Source organism: Petaurus breviceps, unplaced genomic scaffold (assembly GCF_028583685.1).
Source record: "Petaurus breviceps papuanus isolate PSGF00001 unplaced genomic scaffold, PetGlider_PUasm1.0 91133, whole genome shotgun sequence".
NCBI lineage: Eukaryota > Metazoa > Chordata > Mammalia > Diprotodontia > Petauridae > Petaurus > Petaurus breviceps.
Window position 1 is genome coordinate 97884172 of NW_027187419.1, and position 20684 is coordinate 97904855.

The 20684-nt window shown below is 37.6% G+C and overlaps 1 protein-coding gene across 1 annotated transcript in view; it reads left to right on the plus strand.

Moving 5' to 3' along the window:
- Window positions 1-699: 699 nt before the first annotated feature.
- The window catches only part of LOC138154794 (kelch-like protein 41), a 50047-nt gene continuing 30062 nt past the window's right edge, over window positions 700-20684 (plus strand). The window contains exons 1-7 of the mRNA XM_069079782.1: window positions 700-879; window positions 3202-3284; window positions 11880-11945; window positions 12799-12848; window positions 13318-13445; window positions 16581-16716; window positions 19377-19472. Coding sequence (XP_068935883.1) covers window positions 821-879; window positions 3202-3284; window positions 11880-11945; window positions 12799-12848; window positions 13318-13445; window positions 16581-16716; window positions 19377-19472 — 618 coding nt within the window. The 5' untranslated portion in view covers window positions 700-820. The remainder of the gene's footprint in view (window positions 880-3201; window positions 3285-11879; window positions 11946-12798; window positions 12849-13317; window positions 13446-16580; window positions 16717-19376; window positions 19473-20684) is intronic.

Consider the following 20684-nt stretch of genomic DNA (forward strand, 5'->3'; position numbering starts at 1 on the left):
TAGTAAGGAGAAAAGTAAAGAACTAGATAATTCTTTAAATTAAAAAAAAAAAAAACTTATATAAAACTTTTTTGGTTTGGTCTAAAGCCAGAATAAAGGGGAGGGGAGGGTGTTACTTCCTTGTGATGCCCCATTCTTCGTAATGCTAGCGCCTCCTTCAATTGATTCTCCCCAAATGATATAGTATGTATCGTTTATTTATACTTAGTGACTTGTATGTTGTCTTTTCCATTAGTCTATGAGCTCCCTGAGGAAAGCGATTGTCTTTTTCTTTCCTTTGCACCCCTAGAGTTTAGCAAATAGCAGGTGCCTAACATATGCTTAACACAGTGCGTGGCACATAGTCGGAGGTTAATAAATGCTTGTTGACGGACTTACTGACAGGATAAAGTCATCAGAGTCTCGGGTGTCCTAGGGGATTTGAGCTTCTGGTAATTAATAGAGCGGAGAGAGCGAAGGATTTGCGGAGCGAAGGGCAGTCTAAGGTAGACGGGAGCTTGCAGGACTATCGAGTGTTGCAGAAATAGCTGGATTTGGGTTAGCAAAAAGCTTCCAGACAGCAAATTCCAAGCCCAGTGGCAGGCACCAGCAAAGCTAGGAAGAAGCAGCCAGGCGCCAGCCGCCACTGCAACGCAGCCAACTTACCGCAGGGAGTGGAGAGAGGGGCGGGGGTGGGAGGAGAGGGTTAGGAAAGGCGCAGGCGCAATCTCTCCGGAAGCTTGACTCCGGGCGCTCGCCGTAGAACCCGCGACAGAAAGGGACGGTTGCCTGGGAGCCGAAGGGAAGCGGTGCGAGAATCCCGCCCGTGGTCTAGGCTACCATGTCGGTGCTAGACGCTCTTTGGGAGGACCGAGATGTCCGCTTCGATGTGACCTCTCAGTAAGTAGCAGATGACACCCGAAAGGGCCCGGTGGTCTGCGGCTTGCGGGGGGCGTCACTGCCCCATAGGGCCCGGAGGGGAAGGGGTGAGCAGGGCACATCGGAAAGTCCAGTTCGAGGCCTCCCCTTTCCCCCCGTCCTCCCCCCCCCCCCCCCACCATAGCCACTGCCCGGGTAGAGGCCAGAACTGCCCTGGAGGCTGCGGACTTGCCCAGGCTGGGGCTGACGCCTACTGACCACCCCCCTGGGCAGGGAGTGGCGACCACAACCCTTGCTGTTCAGATCTATTAGTTTTCTATAGTAGAAGTATCTTGGCAGGCAACAGGCATTTATTAAGCGCTTACTGTGTGCCAGGCACTGTGCCAAGGGGGGGGGCGGGGAGGCAAAAGAGTCGCCGCTCTCAAGGAATTCATTCTCATAGGAGACACAAAGGGAAAGTGCTGGGATTAAGAGGAATGGAGAAAGGCTTCTACTAGAAGGTGGGATTTGGTGGAGATAAAAAGGGAGAAAATTCTTAGCAGCGGAGGGGATGAGAGGATGACACCTAGGCTGTAACCCTGGGTGGCTAGGAGAATAGGAGTAGTACCCTTTACAATGATAGGAAAGTTAGGGGGCGGCTAGGTGCCGCAGTGAATAGAGCACGGGCCCTGGAGTCAGGAGGACCTGAGTTCAAATTCTACCTCAGACACTTAACACAAAACTAGCCGTGTGGCTTTGGACAAGTCACTTAACCCCAATTGCCCTCCAAAAAGCAAAATAATAATAATAATAGGAAAGTTAGAAAAAAAGAGGGAGAGCTTGTGGGAGAAAGATAATGAGTTTGGTTTTGGACATGTTGAGTTTAGGATGTCTTTAGTACATTCATTTTGAGATGTCTATAGGCAGTTGGAGATGGGAGTCGGGAAATTAAGAGAGAGGTTAGGACTGGATAAGTAGATATGAGAATTATTAGGATAGAAATGATAACAGAAGTCATGGAAGCTGAGGTCACTGAAGGAGAAAAAGAGAGCCAAAGACAGAGTCTTGGGGGATACCCACTGGAGACCAAGAAAGAGAGATCAGACAGAAAGAAAACGAGGACAATTTAGTGTCACAAAACCCTAGAGAGAAGACAAAAAAAACAAGCAAACAAACAAACAATAAAACCCTATCCACAGTCTCAAATCACTGCTGGACTACTACAACAGCCTCTTAACTGGTCTTCCTGCTTCCTTCTCACCCCATTTCAATCCTTCTACACTAATCTTCTGGAAGCACTTTTTCAATAAATTACCACAAATTATCAATAAATTATCACAAAGTCTTCCATTGACCATTATCAACAGGATAAAATCCATATTCTATAGGTGAAGTCCCTCCATAATCTAACATCCCCTAAACTATCCAACTTTACCTTGTAGTAGTACTTCCTAACCTGAAATCTCTGTCCAGCTAATATTCTCCCCATAATCTCTTGAGCATATCTGGATCATTCCTAACTCCTCTGTTTAGTTTTACTCTTCTCCTTTATTGTACTCTTCCAATTCCTCAAATTCTACTCATTTTTCAAGGTACGAATGTCCTACTTCCTCTTTTTTGTGTCACTGAATTTGAGAATGGGAAGGGATTGCAGGGACAACCCTAGTCCAACCTCTATCTGAAAAGAATCCCCACTATCACATACCTGATGATTGGCCATCCATTCTCTCTTTGGAGACCTCCGATGAAGGGGAAATCTAATACTTCCTAAGGCAGCCCGCTGTCCTTTAGAGCAGCTTTAATTGTTAGGAAGTTTTTAATAATATCAAACCTAAATGAACTTCTTTGAAACTTCTACCCATTGCCCATGACTCTGTCTTCTGGTGCCCAAAATAGTCTCATCCTTCTTTTCCATCACAGCCTTTCAGATATTTCAAAGCAGCTATCATATGTCCCTTGTGTCTTCTTTTCTCCAAGCTAAATGTCCCTTGTTCTTTCAACCAATCCTCATATAACATGAACTCAATGTAAATTTCTGATTGTCCTCAGATATTAATGTTAAAATAGCATAGGTCCAAACAGAGGTGAAATCCTGCTAAGCTGGCATTGTACCATTTTATCATGTAATTACATGCTGCCTTGTATTATCACTTCATGTATATGTCTTACCTCCTTAACTAAATTCTAAGTTCCTGAAGGACCAGGAATATGTCATCGATTTATTTTGGATTTTGTACATAGTTAAAAGTCAAAATATGCTTGTTCCAATAAATGAAAACATAAATGATAGAATTAGTTTTAGATAAAAGATTGTAATATATTTCCTTTGGTGCTGGAAACTTAAGGACTTTAAATTTATTTTAGACAAATGAAAACAAGACCTGGAGAGGTCCTTATTGATTGTTTAGATTCAATAGAAGACACCAAAGGAAACAATGGAGATAGAGGTGAGTACATTTATTAGTATTAATTTATCTTTGATATTTGTTTGATTTGTTTGATCCTCTGAGCTGAATTAAATTTTATTTAAATGCATTTTTAAATGTTATTAAATCAATATGAAACAGTATTATTGTTTATATTTAAGTTTTTATAATTTATTTAGTTCTCTTTTCTGTGATACTTAAATATGTTTCCTGTAAATGTTTCCCAGTTCTCAGGTAATTTTGAGAGTAAATTATGTAGTATATGTGTGTGCATGTGTGTATGTATGTATGTATATGTATATATAGTGATTATATAATATCTTTGTATAGCATATCTATTTGTATAGTAATGATATCTATTATTTATTTATACAGATATCTGTATAGTAATCTATACAGTAATCTTACTGCATTTGGTAACATCTATACAGTAATAATAATCTGTATTTATATAGGTTATTTTATCAATATGATAGTTTTTCTCCAACTATGTAGTAATATCTATCTATACAGTAGCATTACAGTAATAATAATTTTGGATATTTTTCACTTAAAGGAGTTGAGAATAAATTTTCCACAGAAATAATTAATTGCTCTATTTTATTCTGATAAAAATCTCTGTTGTATGACTTCTATCCTTTCTACCCAATCACATGAGTGGGTAATATAACATCTCTTGTGTCCATAAACATTTATTGAACATCTGGCATGAGCAGTACGTTGTGCTAAGTACTGTTGGGGCAGGATTGAATTTATTTATGCTAAGTAATATAATTTGAGGCATGCCTCTGAAAAAGGTATCATTCCCCAAACCTTGCTGTCCCACTCCCTCATTCCCATCCACCTACCCCTATACTCACAAAGTCTTACTCCAGATTTGACTGCTCCTTCCATTATGATCCTTAGAAGTCTCATTCTACAAATTCCCTTTCATTCTTTTTCCCCACTCTTTCTTCCATCTACTAGCACTCACTGTGACCTCTCCACATTCCTGTCCCTTGATACTAAATTCCAGGCCATCCTTTTCACCACTTACTGTAGCTTTATCTTATTTCATATTTCCAACTCAATGATTCCAATGAGGGAATTCAGATTACTCCTTACTCCCCATTACAACTTCTAGACCCTCTACAGACATCACTCAGCACTCTTGTCTCCCTTGTAGTTTATTCTATTAAAATTTCTCACCCAGTTCATTTCAGGGTGGCCACTAATACCAATATGCTTCCTTTCTCAATGAGTTCAGGACCTGGCTCATAGTCTCATTTTACTTTTGCAATTTTAAAAAATGTATTTAGTATTTTATTTCTCCGCAGCTACATGTAAAATCAATTTTTAATTCATTTTTAAAACTTTGAGTTCCAAATTTTCTCCCTACCTCTCACCCACCTCCCCATTCCCCTATACCCTCCAAGTCCCCATTGAGAAGGCAAGTATTTTGATACAGTTTATACATGTATAGTCATGTAAAATACTTCCATAATAGTCATATTCGAAAGAAAATGTAAACAAAAAAAAAGCCCTCAAGAAAAATAAAGTAAAAAAAATATGCTTCAGTCAGTATTCAGTCACCATCAGTTCTTTCTCAGGGGATGCATAGCATTTTTTATCATAAGTCCTTCAGAGCTGTCTTATATCAAGGTATTGCTGAGAATAGTGAAGTCATTCACAACTGACCATCTTACAATATTGCTATTACTTTGTACACAGTACATTTTACTTTGCAATAGTTCAAATTAGTCTCACTTTCAAACCCAATTCCTACTTTCATACTAGAGAATCTTCAACATATATCTTGACTACTCTATCTTCCCAATTTTTCAATCTACTCAAATACACTGACTTCCCAATTCATTGATCTATTCAGTTCCTGAAACTACCTATAAGAATTCTCATACCCTTGAACATTTCTACATTCAAGATCTCTGAAATTCTGCTATCTGATAGTAATCTTTTATCATTTCATCTCACCCTATGACTTACTATTCCCAGGGGTGGGATACCTGGGGCCTCAAGACCACGTGTGGCCTTCTAGGTCCTTGGGTGCAGCCTTTTGACTGGGTCCAAGTTTTTTTTTCTTTCTCTTTTTTTATTTTTTAGTTTACATCATTCATTTCCACAAGATTTTGAGTTACAAATTTTCTCCCCATTTTTTCCCTACCTACCACCCCAAAACAGTGATACCATTGAATATCCCCTCCCCCAATCTGCTCTCTCCTATATCCTCCCCCATTCCCCCACTGACTTTCCAGTAGGGCACAGTGGATCTCTATGCCCCAGTGCCTATTTATCTTATTTCCCAGTTACATGTAAAATAATAATTATTATTTATTTATCTTCTATATCTATCTTTATCAATATTCCCTTACTGGGAAGATAAGCAATTCAGTATAGGTTGTACATGTGCAGCTATGCAAAACATTTCCTTAGTGGATATATTGTGAAAGACTGACTAAATTTCCCTCCATCCTATCCCACCCCCAACTTGTTCTATTCTCTACTTTGATCCTGTCCCTTTTTAAAAGTGGGTGCTTTCAACTTCCCTCCCCCCCAGCCTGCCCTCCCTTCTATTATCCTCCCTCTCATCCCCTTCCCCCCTATTCTCCTGTAGGGTGAAATACCCTATTTAGTGTGTATGTCATTCCTTCCCTAAGCCATTCCCTTTTGCCTTCCTGTTCTTCCCCTCCATTGTAACAGTTTTCCCTTGCGTCTTCTATATGAGATAGTTTACCCCATTCTGTCTCTCCCCATCTCCTCTCATTATATTCCTCTCTCACCTCTTAATTTTACCTTTTAAGTATCATCCCTTCCTATTAAACTGGTCCTGTGCCCTCTATATATACCTGTACACATATATACACACACTTACATATGTATTCATATACCCATATACCCTCCTATATAGACATATATATTTCTGTTCCCTTCAACTGTTCTGATACTGAGAAAAGTTTCATAAGTTATAATTATTGCTTTTCCATGTAGGAATGTAAGTAGTTCAACTTTGATAAGTTCCTTATTTCTTTTCCCTGTTTACCTTCTCATGCCTCTCTTGCTTCTTGTATCTATCTGAATGTCAAATTTTCTATTCAACTCTGGTTTTTCATCAAGAATACTTGAAAGTCATGGGGGCTTCTAGGTGGCGCAGTGAGTAGAGCACCGGCCCTGGAGCCAGGAGGACCTGAGTTCGGATGTGGCCTCAGACACAACACAAACACACAAAAACTAGCCGTGTGACCTTGGGCAACTTACTCAACCCCAATTGCCCTCCAAAAAGCAAAAAAAAAAAAAAAGTCCCTTTAGGGGTGGCCAGGTGGCTCAGTGAGTAAGAGCTTGGGCCCCAGAGTCAGGAGACCCAGGATCAGTTCTGGCCTCAGATACTTAGCCACCCACACAAAATAACTAGCCATGTAACCTTGAGCAAGTTACTTAACTCCAATTGCTTTAAAAAAAAAAATACTTGAAAGTCCTCTATTCCACTGAATGCCCATATTTTCCCCTGAAACATAATTCTCAGTTTTGCTGGGTAAGTGATTCTTGGTTTTAATCCCACCTCCTTTGACCTCAGGAATATCATATTCCAAGCCCTTTGATCCCTCGGTGTACAAGCTGCCAGATCCTGTGTTATCCTGATTGTGTTTCTACAATATTCAAATTGTTTCTTCCTGGCTGCTTGTAATATTTTGTCCTTGATCTGGGAACTCCAGAACCTGGCTATAATATTCCTAGGAGTTTTCTCTTGGGGATCTTTTTCAGGAGGTGATTGGTGGATTCTATCAGCCTCTATTTTATCCTTTGGTTCTAAAACATCAGGGCAGTTTTCCTTGAGAATTTCTTGAAGGATGATTTCTAGGTTCTTTTTTTTTTTAAAGCAATTGGGGTTAAGTAACTTGCTCAAAGTTACACAGCCAGTTATTTCTGGGTGTGGTGTTAAGTATCTGAGCTCAGATTCGATCCCAGGTCATCCTGACTTTGGGGCCGGTGCTCTTACTCACTGCGCCACTTGGCCACCCCTAAGTAATTGGGGTTAAGTAACTTGCTCAAGGTTACACAGTCAGGTGTTTCTGGGTGGGTGCTAAGTATCTGAGCCCAGATTGGATCCCAGGTCATCCTGACTCTGGGGCTAGTGCTCTTACTCACTGTGCTACCTGGCCACCCCTCTAGGTTCTTTTTTTGATCATGGCTTTCAGGTAGTCCAATAATTTTTAAATTATCTCTCCTGGATCTATTTTCCAGGTCAATGGTTTTCCCAGTGAGATATTTCACATTGCCTTCTATTTTTTCATTTGTTTGGACCTGTGTAGTAGTATCTCGATTTCTCATAAAGTCACTAGCTTCCATTTGCTCCAATCTAATTCTAAAGGAATGATTCTCTTCAGTGAGATTTTGAGATTCTTTTTCCATATGGGAAATTCAGCTTTTTAAAGCATTCTTCTCCTCATTGACTTTTTGAGCCTCTTTTGCCATTTGAGTTAGTCTATTTTTTAAGGTATTATTTTCTTCAGTCAGGTTGTTGACTCTCATTTCATAATTTTCTTGCATCATTCCCATTTCTCTTCCCAATTTTTCCTCCACTTCTCTTATTTAGTTTTCAAAATCCTTCTTAAGCTCCTCTATGGCCTGTAATCAGCTCATATTTTTCTTGGAAACTTTTGGTGCAGGAGTTCTGACTTCATTGTCTGCCTTCTGTTCCATGCTTTGATCCTTTTTGTCCCCAAAATAAGAGTCTAATGTCAGATTGCTCTTCTTGCTTTGCTTCCTTTGCTTGCTCATGTCTCCACTCAATTACTTGACTTTTGAGTTTTTTGCCACAGTAGAACTCTGCTACCAGAGAAGGGAGTTTTTTCCCAAATTGCTGGGATTTTCTCAGCTGCTGGAGCTGTTAGTTGGAGGCCCTCTCTGAAGCCTCCACACTCACTGGCAAACTGGTAACTCGCCCCAGGACTTCCACCCTAGACAGCAATCCAGATCCAAGCAGATTAAAGCAAGAGCAATTATCCCTCAGATTGGTTGCTTGGTCCCCCTTACAATCTGCAGGCCAGGAGCTCTGAAGCAGCCATGTGGCAGCGGCTGCGGTGCTTCAATGGCTTCTCCCTCCAGGGGTTAAAGGACAGATCGCAGTCCCAAACTCCCAGGTCCCAAAGTCAACACTGCACTGACCTCTCACTTTGTTCTTGGCATCTATGGATTGATAATTCTGGAAACCACCACAGCTGCTGGTGATCTGAAGTCCCTCCAGCCAGTGACTGGTTATGGCCACCCTGAGGCTAAAACCTCTGGCTCAGTCAGGGCTGGGCTACTCTCCCAGAACACTGTGCTGGCCCATTCCTGCCAGGCTGTCTTCAGTGGGAAGTTAGCTTTTCTGTGTCATTTTGTGGGTTCTGTAGCTCCAAAGTTTGTTTAGAGTCATTTTTTACATGAATTGGAGGAGGTAGAAGCAGGAGCCATGGGGAAGGCCTCTTTCTACTCCGCCATCTTGACTCCAACCCCTGAGTCCAAGTTTTACAGAAAAAATTATTTTATTAAGGGAATTTGTTCTGTGAAGTTTGGATTTAGTCAAAGGGCTGCACATGAGGACCTAGAGGGCCACATGTGGCCTTGAGGCCAAAAGTTCTCTACTTCTGTAACCTAAACCTATTTTTCATTCTCACTGTGATCTGAAATCCCTTTTACTGTTACTTTAGCTACACTATCCTCCCTTCTCTTGGTGAACCAGTTCAATGTCACATTTCTCTCTATTCTTGAATCCTTATTCTCTGATCATATTTCTGATGCGGCTTAGGGGTGCTGGGACCCCCAGAATGTCAGGGTATGAGGTGGTGTCACCTGGGATAAATTCATACTCACAAAACAGGCTTACTGGCTCAGTAAAATCCTGTTAACACAGTCAAGTGGTGAAGCTTAAAGAAGCTGGCTAATGTTTATATGGAAAAGGGACAGAGAAAAGAATACCAAGTATGCTAGTTAGATGATCGGGGTGGGACTAGGGAGTGGTCAGTATATGCCAGTAGTCCAGGTGCTGGACTGCTAGAATGTATGGGAAAATTCAGGGAGTCAACAGAGACAGCTTTGTTGAAGGAACAAGATAGTTCTGTTCAAGATGCCAGAGACAGAGTCCTTGAGCCAGGCACCCCTGTGGCTGTACTGATAGCCTTTATCTGAGAAATTACAGGGTCGACTTTGTATGTGCCAGTAACAGAGAAAATTTTCTCATGGGGGCCTTGCTAATATTCTGGGTTGCTTCCAGAGATATGGTCTTTTCCTTCTGGGGTCCAGGTCCCATCACCGAATCATTTCCACTCATACACTGCCATATCCCATCCTGCTGTACTCCCACTCTCTGCTTCCTTTGCTTCTACATGTGCTACTGAACAGAAAGGAAGTCACAAAACTGTGTGGTTATGAATTTACATTCTCAGCTGAATTTATAATCTCAGCTGGTCCCTCACTGCAGCAAGACAATACTTTTACTCCTTCCTAATTGATTCTCTATTCTGCTCACCACAACAGTTATTCCATACCTTCTCTTCTGTCCTCAAGCCTTCTACCAACACCCCTTCTCCTATCCCCAACCTGAGGGTCTTACCTTATACTTAACTAAAAAAATAGAAACCAGGGGCAGCTAGGTGGCGCAGTGAATAGAGCAGCAGACCTGGAGTCTGGAGGATCTGAGTTCAAATCCAGCATCAGACACTTAACACTTACTAGCCATATGACTTTGGGCAAATCACTTAACCCCAATTGCCCCTCCAAAAAGCAAAAAAATTAAAAAATAAATTAAAAAAAATAGAAACCATTCTCTACAAGCTCTTTTTTTCTCCCTTCTCATCTCACCTACCCATTACATTTTTTTCAGACTAGCTCCTCCTTTACTTGAGTCTCTGATGAAGAGATATTTCTTCTTGCCAAAACCAAGCTCTTTTTTTTAGCTTCTTGGAAATATTTTAATTTTTATGTTTTGAGTTCCAAATTCTATCCCTTTCTCTTTTACCTTCCCCAAGAGAATAAGCAATCAGATGTAAGTTATATATATATATATATATATATATATATATATATATATAGTCATGTAAAATATTTCTATATTAGTCATTTTGTGCAAGAGGACTCAAAAGAAAAAGAATGGAAGAAATAATTTGAAAAACAGCATATTTCATTCAGTCTGTATTCAAACAATATCATTTCTTTCTCTGGAAATGGATAGTATGCTTTCTCATAAGTCCTTTGGGATTGTCTTGGATCATTGTATTGCTGAGAATAGCTAAGTCATTCACAATTCTTCATCGTACAATATTGCTATTACTGTGTATAATGTTCTCCTGGGTCTGTTCACTTCACTTTTCATCAGTTCATGTAAATCTTTTCAGGTTTTTCTGAAATCATCCTGCTTGTCATTGCTTATAGTACAATAATATTCCATCACAATCATATACCACAGCTTGTTTAGACATTTCAATGGGCATGCCTTTGATTTCCAGTTCTTGGCCATCACAAAAAGAGCTGTTGTAAATATTTTTGTACAAATATGTCCTTTTTTCTTTTTTTATGTCTTTGGAATATAGACTAGAAGTGGTATTACTGGATCAAAGGTTATGCACAGTTTTACTGCCCTTTGGACATGGCCCCAGATTGCTCTCCAGAAAGGTTGGATTAGTTCACAGCTCCACCAACAGTGCATTAGTGTCCCAGTTTTCCCACATCCCCTCCAATATCCAACATTTTCCTTTTTTGTCATATTAGCCTCATATTGAGGTGGTACATCAGAGTTATAAAACCAAGCCCTTTGTGTGTACTCTTGATCCCATTCCCTCATATCTTCTATGGTAGATTGCCTCCACTATCATCCCTTCTGTCTAATATGAAATCTCTTCCTATCAACCTGTTCCTTCCCTGTTTCCTACAAAGTTGTCCAAATCTCCACTATCCTTAAAAAATCATCCCCAGATCCTAACCATCCCCACTAGCAACCATGTCTTCCCCTAAATTCAGCCAAATTCCTATTTAAAAAGCTATCTTCACTCAATGCTTCCACTTTCTTTTTTTACTCTCTCTTTTTTTGGAAGGGGGGAGGCAAGGCAATTGGGGTTAAGTGACTTGCCCAAGGTTATACAGCTAGTAAGTGTGTCAAGTATCTGAGGCTGGATTTGAACTCAGGTCCTCCTTAGTCCAAGGTCAGTGCTCTATTCACTGTGCCACCTACCTGCCCCCATTCACTTTGTTCTAAACCTCTGACATACTGTATGAGCTTCATTTGATTATATAACCCTGTGTCTTGAGCACAGGAAAACATAGTTATGCATAACTTTTTGAGTGAGGAAATGAATACATGGTATATTTGGTAGACTTAGCTTTGAATATTGGCTGTGAGTACTTATTCTCTATGAACCTCAGTTTCTTCATCTGTAAAATGGGGATAATAATTGCACTACCTACTTCATAATAGTGCTGTGGATTATATGAACTAAAGTGTAGAAAATACTTTAACTATAAAATGTTCTATAAATGTGAATTTGTTACTGATAAATAGGTTGAGAAGTCATAGATTTCTTATTTCACAGATGTATTACAAATTAAAATCTCTAGGTCAGCTAAGCATTTCAGTTCTTTTTATTTCAGGTAGATTGTTAGTGACAAATTTGAGGATTATATGGCATTCTTTGGCATTACCCAGAGTCAATCTTTGTAAGTATATATATTTAAGTTAACTTAAAGATACAAAGTCCATAGAGTAAATTACTGCATTTTCATAGTTATTTATAATACTTAACAGTATGCCATGAAAAGAACTTACTCATAAAATGTCAAGTCTATAGAGTAATCAAAGTTTGCATAATAATACAAACAAAAGTGTTTTTCTGCATTATTTTATTTTTTCTTCAGACAGATCATCTTTTCTAGAAATGTGTATGGGATTAGGGCTTCAGGAAAAGGAGTTTTGGGGATTTTTTAGAAATTAAACATTTATCAGGTGGCCTTTTCCCATCTCTCCAGTGTGATTCCTCTTTGTTTTGTGATTTTTTCTATACTCACTTTTGCATTAAATTTTATAACCAATCACCTGTTTTTATTAGCTGCAGACAAGAAAGTTGTTATTTCTCATGATTATGTAGTAATAAGTAATAAAGATAACTTGTGTTTTTGATCTTTAAAATAATTTAAAATAATGTAATGTCCGAGGGTTTGCCATTAATTATTGTGTAATATTTTCTAATTTCCTACTATCCATTTATGGACTTTTTCATCTGGTATAAAGATACCAGATTTCATTTAAGGATATGTTATATGAACTATTAAAAAGTAGACTTTCCACATGCTGGATTTTTATTTTTTTAGAAAGAGTAATTCCAGAATTGAATCTCTAGTTCTCCTTTTCCTTTAAAAATAAAGTCTACTGACAGTAGTTTATGAGCTTAAAAAACCTTTCTTCTACTGTATAGTTGGTGTTTAAAAGTGTAGAAGGTTGTATTTTTGTTTCTTGCCCTGTGTATTCCCTGTTTAATTTCCTTTAACATTTTAAAATATTTTTTAACTTTAGCTGTTGGCTACAACTGCATAATCAATATTACAACAAGAGCTGCTAATTCTGTGAGTATGAAAAGTATAAAACTTAATTAAAGTTGTTAAAAATATAACGGGTAATTAAAAGTCAGTTAAAAGTCTTTTTAATTGTTAAAAATGTTGAGGCAGCATGGAGAGTAGATAGAGAACTAGTCTCAAAGCCAGAAAGATCTCGGTTCAAGTCTTTCCTTGAACACATACCAGCTGGGTGACCCTGGGCAAGACAACCTCTCTGTGCTCTAGACAACTCTCTGAAATCATAAATTGCAGAGAAGATGCCAGCTTGCATTGGTAGAAGGAACTTCCTTACATAGGAATCCTTATATCAATGTAATTACAGGTCTAGTCCTTAAACATTAAATGTATAGCAAAGATATATTTTAGATGTGCATTATTTTAGATTTGTATTTGCATTTTAACCTAGTTTTTCACTGTTAACTAATAATTGCCTGTGAAATAGAAACTATTAATAAGCATGAACAATTTGTCCTTACAGAAGTTACGGGGCCAGACTGAAGCTCTTTATATACTAACAAAATGTAACAATACTCGTTTTGAGTTTATATTTACAAATGTGGTTCCTGGGAATCCTAGACTTTTTACCTCTGTCATTGCAGTACACAGGTATGGTAAAAAAAAAAAAAGTGTTTGAATTATTAGATACTATTTAGTCACTTTATGTTATCAAGGCATATGTATTAAAGAAAGTGAAGAGAAGAATAAGACATTATTTTCCCAGAATAATAATGTGAAATATAATCATTACAAGAAATCTGATAAAAGCACATTTTTTTCATCTCATCTGTAAGTTGAAACATTAAAATTTTTCCAGGATTCTTATTTGTCCATAGTAGGTAACTAGATAAAGAGAGTTGGAGAGTTGAATTACTATAGGCAATCTTGTTGGAAAACAGGAATTTGAGGGTGCTTTTCTCCCATTAGAGGGGTGGTCAGTTTTATTAGTTGTTTTTTGTTCATTTGTTTGCCTCAACGATTTGAATCAAGTTAGCTCTACTTCAGCAAGCTCTCCATTTCATTTTGTATCTATGTGGTCAAGAAATACAAAGATTTGAGTATAATGTTAGAAGTAATTTTGGTAATACTAAGGAAAAATGGCAGTTTCAGGAACTCTGGGCCCCTTTAATATACACTTGACAGTATACAAATGTTACACATATTTTCTGTCTAAGTAATTTATATTTCCACCACTCATTAAGGGTACATGATTAGAGAAATAGAAATTTTGCATTTCTTGGCATATTATTGAAGTTCTTTTTGGCCATGATTTTTAGTTTGTGTGTTTGTGTCTGTGTCTGTCTTCGTGTCTGTCTGTGTGTGTCTATATGTAACAAAGTCTAAAAATGAGAGGCACAGTTTTATAGTCAAATTTATATAATATTGCTTATACATAACTTCCTAGAATTTTGAAAGCTAAGAAAATCTTTTTATTAATATTGCAAAATTTTTAGCCAATGTATACATGCAATAAAGCTAGAACTCTGTATATTTCAATTAATTAGAATCCTTATTTATCCAGAATATTGTCCTACATTTATCCTTTATCAGAAAAAGGGAAATGACATTACATTAGGTATTAGTATTTTCAAGAAACATGCAAAACAGCTTCTAGGATATGTGTCTGAGTTAGTAAAGTATTCCTATCAATTTCCTATGTTTTCTACATCTTTATTATTCTGTCATCACTGATGTTCAGAATGCTGATCCTGAGTCACTGTAAGATCCTGACACATCAAAGAAATGTTTTCCTGGGTATATTGTATTTAACAAGCCAGGAAAATGGACTGATGTATTTCAATAATAGTTGAAATGAAAATGATTCTCTGGTGAAACCTTAGTTAATGAGAAAGTATAGTTAACCATAACGCCCAATTTCTCGAGACTTATTATTACTTTTACTTTATTCTTTGTTTCATTAATGGGTTCCAGCTATGTGCCTAGCAATGGGAGGAGATTAAAAAAAAAACCCAACAGTTCCTTATTCCAGGGAGCTAACCCCACTTGGGAAGATAAGATGTACATGCATGAAATATTCACATGTAATGTATAAATATAAGACAATATGTAAATAACTTCTATTAGTTATATCATGTATTATTATATAATATTAATATGTTGTATTATTTCTATTGTGTCCAAAGAAGTGATAATAAATACTATGGGATAGTCATTGGGTAGATCAATTAGGGCCAGAATGGCTTGGGAGAGTTTTGTAGAGAACTGGGCCTGTGAGGATGAGTGTGATTTCGATAAGAGAAGGGAGGATATTTTAGAGAGACAAAGCATTTTAAGCAAATACTCGCATATTTACCGAGCTAAGTGGAAAAAAGTATCATTTGTTCAAAGAACTATGTGAACAGCCTCATTCTGTGGTCGTGAGCCCTTTGAATGATAGAATAATATCATTGACAGAAATAGGAACATCAGAAAAAGGGAACTAACTTGGAGAATAAATACAGGAAAAAAGAAAGGAAGGAAGGGAAGAAGCATATGTTAAGCATCTACTATGTGCTGAGTGCTGGGCTAAATACTTCTCAAATATCATCTCATTTAGCCTCACAGCGACCCTAAGAAGTAGGTACTTTATTATACCCATTTTATGATTGAGGAAACTGAGGCAGACAGAGGTCAAATGACTTTCCCAGTCTCACAGCTAGTAAGTGTCTGAGATCAAATTTGAACTCAGGTTTTCCTGACTCCAAGCCCTCTGTGTGTGTGTGTCTGTGTGTGTCTGTATGTGTAAGTGTAGATATATACATAAAGTATAGGAATATATGTAGGAATTATTGTCTCATGTATATGTGCATATATATACATATAAATGTACATATAACAAAGAAAAATATTATATGTAAGCCATGTTTTTATATCTAGAAAGTAAAACAGAGGTGCACATGGCATAATGGAATGAACACTGGCGTCAGAGTAACCTTACAGCATTCTGAACATCAGTGATGACTGTTATAATAATAAAGATGTTGGAAACAAAGGAAATTGCTCTGAATACTTTACAAACTCAGACACATATCCTAGAAGCTGTAACAGTTACAGAGTAACTTAACCTCTCAGTGCCCCCAGGGAACTATATAAAACCACAGCATGATACCTCCAGCACTTAGCACAGTGCCTGGCACATGGTAGACTCTTAATTAATGCTGGTTAACTGATAAGTCCTTACCAGGAAATCCCTTTACTGATCAATAGTTTGTGATGTATGGTATGTTAAGAACATTTGAGATTTTTTTGTACCTAACAAATGAGATGTTGAGGATAGCCACTACTAAATTTGAACACAATTTTTTAAACATAAAATAGAAAAATGGTCTGCCAGTAACTTTTAAATTTCTGTTTATTAATTATGTTATCCCAGGTATTCTAGTTCCTTCTTCCTAAGATTCTCCCTAATATATCTTGTATATATCTTCTTTCTATATAGTTGTTTACCTGTTCCCTTCTCCATTAGATGGAGTAGGGACTGTTTCTGCCTTTCTTAGTATCTCCAGTGTTTAGCACAGTGCCAGTACAGAGTAGGAACTTGATAAATGCTTGTTGACTGACTGACTACTAACCTTCATTGAAGCAAAAAATAAAAAGTGACTTTTGTAAACTGGTTAGCTCCTACATTAACCATTTATGCAATGTAGAAAATAAATACATCATTATATCAGTGATATTAGACATGTATAACTGCAAGTTTAAATTATGTTTTCAGCTTTGCTGGCCTATTTTTTTTTCTCATAGAGCATATGAAACTTCTAAAATGTACCGTGATTTTAAACTAAGGAGTGCATTAATTCAAAACAAGCAGCTAAGATTATTACCACAGGAACAAGTATATGATAAAATCAATGGCGTTTGGAATTTATCCAGTGACCAGGTATGTTCAAGGAAAGACTTTAGTAAACCCTTTAACAGAGCCTAAACAGTCATTTTTACTTGACTCATCTACTCAGATATTCAAATGGATCTGCATCTCTTAAGTATAAGCATTCCTTCCAACAGAGCAGATAACAGCCCATTCCTGACTACCCATTCTGGGAAACTCTCATCATTATCCTTCTGTAAGTTCCCTACTAGGGGTCTACCTAATGTGTGGTGAGCCTTATTTGATTTCTCTTGACATTGCAAGGGTACCACCACTCCCCATCAGTTCTACTTCACTGTTCCCATGTGACTAACCCAACTTCTTTTTCTCGGGCATTTCTTGGATTATAGCCTTCATTCTGCTTCTTTTCCTAGTTCCTTGTTGGTAATGTATTTCAGCTTGTTCACATCTACCTCGACCCTTTCCATTGCCTTCTGGGTGACAGACTTTTTCAATTCTTTGGAGACTATTGTCTTATGGCTATGAAAGAAAACTGGAATAATATTAGTAGTGAAAGCTGGTTTTCATACATATGTTAAAATTATATAGGATTCCTTGAAAGATTTAACAACAGAGATAATCTTATTTGATAACCTATTATCGCTAATATCAGATGAAGCATAAAACAGGGAGATTCATGACAACCAAAAGTGTTTGCCACTGTGATAGAAGAGATCCAGTACAATTGGAAGAATTCCATATATATATAGTGAAGTCCTCTAGATGCTCCTGTTTGCAGATGACACTGGGTTGATTACATCAAATGCCAGAACACTGCAGAGATCCATAAGCACTCGAGAGTTTGGCCTAACTATTCACATTTGAAAAACCAAGTAAATGAATATGATATATTACCCAAATCATAAGATGCAGTTGTATGTAGAGCATGTCCATCTATTTAGGCATATATGTATCTGGATCGTACACTGCAAATGGACAGTGAATTGGACCCAGAACTGAAGAAGAGAACAGGTTGTATTTGTCTTTGGGAAACTAAAATTTTTTAATGACTCCAGACATCTTGAAATGTGTTCTTCCCTTGGCACACTGTTAAAAAATACATGTATTATAGCACTTGTTACATACTACCATTCTGATTCTGTTTATTCTGAACATGCAAAATTTAGAATATATAAAAGAGGATAAGTGTATTTGTAATCTATTATGTGTCATATTCTTGTTAGCATCTCTTTCTAATGATATTTAATTTCCTAGAGCATCCTATCTGAACCCTTCCTTTGCACCAGCCCTTTCTACCATCGATTATACTGTATCTGTGTATGTGATCCCTCTGCAGAATGTAAGCTCCTTGAAGTCAGAAACTTTTTTTCTTTGTATCTCTAGCACCTCACACAATACCTTGTACATAGTAGGTGCTTAATAAATGTTTGTCAGATTAAGTAGAATTTAAACAAAACAAAAATGTTTTCCCTTTGTTTCAGCAAGTCTTTAAGGACATCACAAATATTCTTTTTCTAAGTGAGAGATAAAAAAAATATGTAATACTCTTTTAAGAAATGTTCCATGTGAAAATGGATTGAAATAATAATGACTTCCAACTAATTACTGTCAAGGTTAAATATAATCCTCTGTAGGCACCAGTATGACTTTGGGAGCTGTGCTGTGTGTCTTGTATCCTTTTCCTATTTTTATAAATCTGGTCATCCAAAAAATACCTCTTTAGTTGTTGGTTTTGAGACTTGAAATGGTAAACCCACACATGGATTATTCTTCTTGAAAGCCAGTGTGTAGAGAGTCATTGTGTTATGGGGGATTCAGTTCAGGACTTAGAGTCAGAATAACCTGTTTCCAGTCTTGCCCTCCAGCCTTACTAGGAGGATGACAAAAGGCAAGTTGTTTAAATGCTGTGAGCCTCATTTCCTTATTTGTAAAGTGGAGATGATAATAATACCCGTGGAACCTACCTGATTGTGAGATAATGTATCTAAAATACTTTGTAGGGGCAACTAGGTGGTGCAGTAGATAGAGCACCTGCCCTGTAGTCAGGAGGGCCTGAGCTCAAATGCTGCCTCAGACACTTACTGACTGACCCTGGGCAACTCATTTAACCCCAGTTGTGTCAAAAAAAAAAAAGTGCAAAGAACTTTACATAAGTGCAAATTTTAAGGTGCTATACAAATATTTCTTTTTAAGCAATGAGTTGTTTTGTTTTAATTTAATTTTAAAACTATCAAACTAGATAGATAGATTTGCTTTTTGGAGGGCAGTTGGGGTTAAGTGACTTGCCCAAAGTCACATGGCTAGTAAGTGTGTCAAGTGTCTGAGGCTGGATTTGAACTCAGGTCCTCCAAACTCCAGGGCCGGCGCTCTATTCACTGCACCACCTAGCCGCCCCAAACTGGATAATTTTAGAATATGTTTTTGGGTAGTTGTGGTTACCTGGGAGAGAACTGTATGCTCTAGTTTATGGTGGCAAGAGCCATAAAGTAAGCCTGGTGGACTTTGGGAGGTTGTCTCTATATTTTTCTCTCTTATCTTGCCATAATTTTTCTAACATCCTAATACCCAAGTAAGAAAGTTGTGATGTTGCTGAGTATAAAACTTAATTTGGGCATTGTTTACAGAACTATTTAGCATAATTCAGAATTTTTTTTCAATAATAGGACAGCCTATGGATTCTAATCACTGCATATCTTAAATTGTTTTTATAGGGAAATTTGGGAACCTTTTTTATTACTAATGTGAGAATTGTTTGGCATGCAAATATGAATGACAGTTTCAATGTCAGTATACCATATCTGCAGATTGTAAGTATGCACAAAAAGTATGCACATTTTGGTAGCCATATATTAATATAACTTAAAAATGTATTACTTCCTTTTAGTATTTTTGTAAATATCAATATATTAATTATAAAATCCGAAAAGGATTTTATGATTTGTTTTAGACTAATTCACTATTTCCTTTTTTATTTGTTAAAATAGTAGCAGTTTTCATTTCAGAATGCCTAGTTAATTATGATAAAAATTATCATGATTTGCTTTTTCAAAGCAGGGGGAAAAAATCCAATAGAATAGTATGCCATTATCAGTTAACATTCTAGGAAAAGTAAAATACATTGAAACTTTCTAATACTTGTACTTAGCATGAAGAGAAATTATAAAGTGGGCCTTTCTTGGACTTCATACAAGGTATTTAGGTTACCAAAAATTTTCCCACAACTTCCTTATAGGGTAATATAAGATAACCCCATGGCATGCATGTATATGTAGCAGCACACACAATTATTTGTATGTCACTGCCTCTCTCTTTTAACTCTGCCACCACCCTGGTTCAGGCCATCATCACAAATGACCTCAATGATTGCAGTAGCCTTCAGGTTGTTAGCCCTGCCTCAAGTCTCTTCCCCACTCTAGTCTGGCCTCCACACAGCTGTCAAGAGTAGCTCCCTGCTGTTTCCAGGATCAAATATAAAATCATCTGGGTTCGAAGCCCTTCCTAACACGGCCATCCCCTTCTACCTTTCCAGGCTTTTTATACCTTCCTCAACTTTGGTTGAGGTACTTGGGTACTTTGAAGTCCAATGACCCTCACTTTCTTGCTGCCTCTCATGAATATGCTCTAGTTCCCAGTTCCATGCGTTTTCACTGACTGTCCCCCATTCCTAGAATTCTCTCCCTTCTCACTCCTATCTCTTGACTTTCTAATGTCTCAACTAAAATCCCACTTTATACAAGAAGCCTTTCCTCCTTAATGTTAGCGCCTTCCCTCTGTTGATTATTTATCCTGTATATATTTTGTTTGTACATAGTTGTTTGCATGTTATCTCCCCCATTAGACTTTGAAGTCTTTGAGAATAGGACTGCTTTTTGTCTTTCTTTGTATCTTCACCATTTAGTACACTACCTAACACATAATAAGAATGTAACAAATGCTTGTTGACGGTCTTCCCTAAAGCAATTTTAGGTTAGAGGTGAGCTCTTTAAGATGCAAACTCAAAATCTGCAAAGAAGATAGAG